This window comes from Lonchura striata, chromosome Z, assembly GCF_050655825.1.
Source record: "Lonchura striata isolate lonStrDom1 chromosome Z, ASM5065582v1, whole genome shotgun sequence".
NCBI classification, from domain to species: domain Eukaryota; kingdom Metazoa; phylum Chordata; class Aves; order Passeriformes; family Estrildidae; genus Lonchura; species Lonchura striata.
In genome coordinates, this window is record NC_140740.1 from 73,665,592 (window position 1) to 73,669,689 (window position 4,098).

Here is a 4,098-nt window from a genome sequence, read left to right on the forward strand (position 1 = left end):
CCATAACTTCCAAGTTCCAGCATCTCAGCACCCTCACAAGAAATAATTTCTTCCTTACTCAGTTTATCCTCCTGGAGGAGAATTCTACAAGGTCAGTCCACACTTTCACAAGCTGGAACGTCAGGATAAAATTAACCATGACTGCACTGGGAGGGCATGACTATGCCATTTCTCATTTGCAGGTCTTTGGCTTGTACCAGTATTTATATAATTTTTATGGGGGGTGTCAGGGGATACCACCACTGTGTAGATACTGATACATGAAAAATGGACATACTGTTCACATTCTGTGTGGCACAAAGGTTTGTTACACAAAAGACTGCTAAGGGAAATGTCACATTTATAACTCTGTTTTGGGTATTGACAGGAGCAATTTCAGCTGGTACATACTGGGCATTTCCATCACTTTCTGAAAACGGGCTTTTCTGCATAGAAATGGTGTACATCCTACCAGGCCCAGATGAGATTTCTGCCTTCTGCTGCAGGAGCTGAAGCCTGGCCCACAACACCCCAGAGCATCAGACACTTTGCTGTCGCTGTGAGACAGATTGGATCATTTTTGGTGGATATTTTCCACAGAATTAATTGCATGTGCCACCCTGGGGAGTGATGTGGGTGCAGCCACAATGACCCCTGATGGCTGGTCCTGCCTGCTGGCCTCCCAACCCTCCTGCTGTGCCACCGGCGCCGAGGTCAGGCTGGCAGCAAGCCCTTTGAGATTTGGGGCCCTCAAGATTTGAGGTCTCAAGATTTGAACCAAACTTTGCAATTTTTTTTTTTCCAGTTGTTAATCAGAAGCTGTAGCTGAACAGTTATGATTAAGCAATCACACTGTGAATGTTGCATACTTGGCTCGTCTTTTGCTTTGAGGAAAAGAGAAGAGAATCCCAAGATGCAGGGACTCTCTGGATGAGATCTGCCAGGAGTGAAGTCAGGATGCCAGGAGCTGACTGGGGGAAGGCAATTCCACCACACCCTGACCCAAGGGAGGCAAAACCACGCCTGCAGACCAAAAGGGCTCTTCTCATGGAGAAGCAAGACACACAACTAGAAAATAGGGTTTGAGTGCTAATTAGGAGAAAAGTGGTATAACTTACAGCTAACAAATGCTGACACCTTGGTTTGTTAAAAGGTATAAATAGTGTAGAGGTTTGATGATCACAGAGCCAGCCTTTCGTGGGTTACCTCCTGATTCCCGGCTTTGGGCAAACTAGAATAAAAGAAAAAACACGGCAACACAGAATCGTTAAGGCTGGACGGGACTTTTGGAGATCATCCAGTCCAGCCCCCTTGCTGAGGCAGGGTCACGCAGAGCAGCTGACACAGGAACACATCCAGGTAGGTGTTGAATGGCTCCAGAGAGGGGCACTCCACAACCTCCCTGGCAGCCTGCTCCAGCGCTCGGCCCCCGGGCGGTGTGAGGAGAGCGGGGCGGTGTGAGCGGAGCGGGGCGGTGTGAGGGGAGCGGGGCGGTGTGAGCGGAGCGGGGCGGGGCGGTGTGAGGGGAGCGGAGCGGGGCGGTGTGAGGGGAGCGGGGCGGGGCGGTGTGAGCGGAGCGGAGCGGGGCGGTGTGAGGGGAGCGGGGCGGTGTGAGGAGAGCGGGGCGGTGTGAGCGGAGCGGGGCGGGGCGGTGTGAGCGGAGCGGGGCGGTGTGAGCGGAGCGGGGCGGTGTGAGCGGAGCGGAGCGGGGCGGTGTGAGCGGAGCGGGGCGGTGTGAGCGGAGCGGGGCGGTGTGAGCGGAGCGGAGCGGGGCGGTGTGAGGGGAGCGGGGCGGGGCGAGGGGAGCGGGGCGGGGCGGTGTGAGGGGAGCGGGGCGGGGCGGTGTGAGGGGAGCGGGGCGGTGTGAGCGGGGCGGGGCGGTGTGAGGGGAGCGGGGCGGTGTGAGCGGAGCGGAGCGGGGCGGTGTGAGGGGAGCGGGGCGGGGCGGTGTGGGGGGAGCGGGGCGGTGTGAGGGGAGTGGAGCGGTGTGAGCGGAGCGGGGCGGTGTGAGCGGAGCGGGGCGGTGTGAGGGGAGCGGGGCGGGGCGGTGTGAGGGGAGCGGGGCGGTGTGAGCGGGGCGGGGCGGGCGGTGTGAGGGGAGCGGGGCGGTGTGAGCGGGGCGGGGCGGTGTGAGGGGAGCGGGGCGGTGTGAGCGGGGCGGGGCGGTGTGAGCGGGGCGGGGCGGTGTGAGCGGGGCGGGGCGGTGTGAGCGGAGCGGGGCGGTGTGAGGGGAGCGGGGCGGTGTGAGCGGAGCGGGGCGGGGCGGTGTGAGCGGGGCGGGGCGGTGTGAGGGGAGCGGGGCGGGGCGGTGTGAGCGGAGCGGAGCGGAGCGGGGCGGTGTGAGCGGAGCGGGGCGGGGCGGTGTGAGCGGGGCGGGGCGGTGTGAGGGGAGCGGGGCGGGGCGGTGTGAGCGGAGCAGAGCGGAGCGGGGCGGTGTGAGCGGAGCGGGGCGGGGCGGTGTGAGCGGAGCGGGGCGGTGTGAGGGGAGCGGGGCGGGGCGGTGTGAGCGGGGCGGGGCGGTGTGAGCGGAGCGGGGCGGTGTGAGCGGAGCGGGGCGGGGCGGTGTGAGCGGAGCGGGGCGGTGTGAGGGGAGCGGGGCGGGGCGGTGTGAGCGGGGCGGGGCGGTGTGAGCGGAGCGGGGCGGTGTGAGCGGAGCGGGGCGGGGCGGTGTGAGCGGAGCGGGGCGGGGCGGTGTGAGCGGAGCGGGGCGGGGCGGTGTGAGGGGAGCGGGGCGGGGCGGTGTGAGCGGAGCGGGGCGGGCCGGCGCCGCCCCCGCCCGCCGGGCCGTTAGGGGGCGCTGCCGCCGCTCTGCGCGGCGCTGCCGGCGGGGCCGCGGGGCCGGAGCGCAGCGCGATGGAGGCGCCGCCGGTGACCATGATGCCCGTCACGGGCGGCACCATCAACATGATGGAGTACCTGCTCCAAGGTAGGCGCGGCGGGACCAAGCAGCGGGTGGGGGGCTGGCGCCGCGCACGGGCGGGCCGGAAGGCGCTGGGGCGGGCGCGCCGCGTGCGGAGCCCAGCTCGGCCCGTGCGAGGCGACGGTCGCGGCGCTGTCTCCGCAGGGAGCGTGCTGGACCAGAGCCTGGAGAGCCTCCTGCACCGGCTGCGCGGGCTGTGCGACAACATGGAGCCCGAGACCTTCCTGGACCACGAGATGGTGTTCCTGCTGAAGGGGCAGCAGGCCAGCCCCTTCGTGCTGCGCGCCCGGCGCTCCATGGACAAGAGCGGGATGCCCTGGCACCTGCGCTACCTGGGACAGCCCGAAATAGGCGACAAGAACCGCCACGCGCTGGTGCGAAACTGCGTGGACATCGCCACCTCCGACAACCTGACGGACTTCCTGGTGGAGATGGGCTTCCGCATGGACCACGAGTTCGTGGCCAAAGGGCACGTATTCCGCAAGGGCATCATGAAGATCATGGTGTACAAGATCTTCCGTATACTGATGCCAGGAAACACAGAGAGCATCGAGCCGCTCTCCCTCTCCTACTTGGTGGAGCTCAATGTCGTTGCGCCAGCAGGGCAGGACATTGTTTCTGATGACATGAGGAACTTTGCTGAGCAGCTGAAGCCTCTAGTACACCTGGAGAAAATTGACCCCAAAAGACTAATGTGATTGACAGTCTGGGGCATTAAGGCACTGGTTTTGTGTTTCAGAAAATGATGTTTTTCTAAAAAGCTTTTTGTGGGCAAATCAAAACAGGGAGAAGGGAATAAAGTACTATGTATCAGTTTTGGCAGCTGCAATTCCTGAGTGTTTTTTTCTTTCACTTGTGAATATGAGCAGAAGTGGACACTTCAAATTAGCACTGTTAAAAAAATCAGTAAATGTTAATACCCATAGTGTTCTTTCTTTTGCATGGGAGATAACTTTAAAAGCCTATTGCCTAACAGTCTAAAAATGTCAGACTTACTGGAATTCATCCCTCCGTGTACTCAGATCCCACTGCTGTCTTAAGATTTTTAAAGCACAATTTGTGTATCCTACTTAGTCATCCAAAACTTTTCAGTAATAGAGGAAGTTAATACTGTTTAATGCAGGAGATGCTGTTTCACACAAGCATAAACACAGAAACTGCTGCATAAAAGGGCAGCTAACTGTACACCTCTTCACCAA

At 61.2% G+C, this 4,098-nt stretch overlaps 1 protein-coding gene across 1 annotated transcript; it reads left to right on the plus strand.

The window, feature by feature from the left end:
- Positions 1–2,796: 2,796 nt before the first annotated feature.
- Positions 2,797–3,721, plus strand: MED18 (mediator complex subunit 18). The gene is made up of 2 exons (XM_021531825.4): positions 2,797–2,905; positions 3,044–3,721. Exons 1-2 carry the CDS (start codon positions 2,833–2,835, stop codon positions 3,595–3,597), a joined length of 627 nt encoding a protein of 208 aa, XP_021387500.1. The 5' UTR covers positions 2,797–2,832; the 3' UTR covers positions 3,598–3,721.
- The last annotated feature ends 377 nt before the right edge of the window (positions 3,722–4,098 follow it).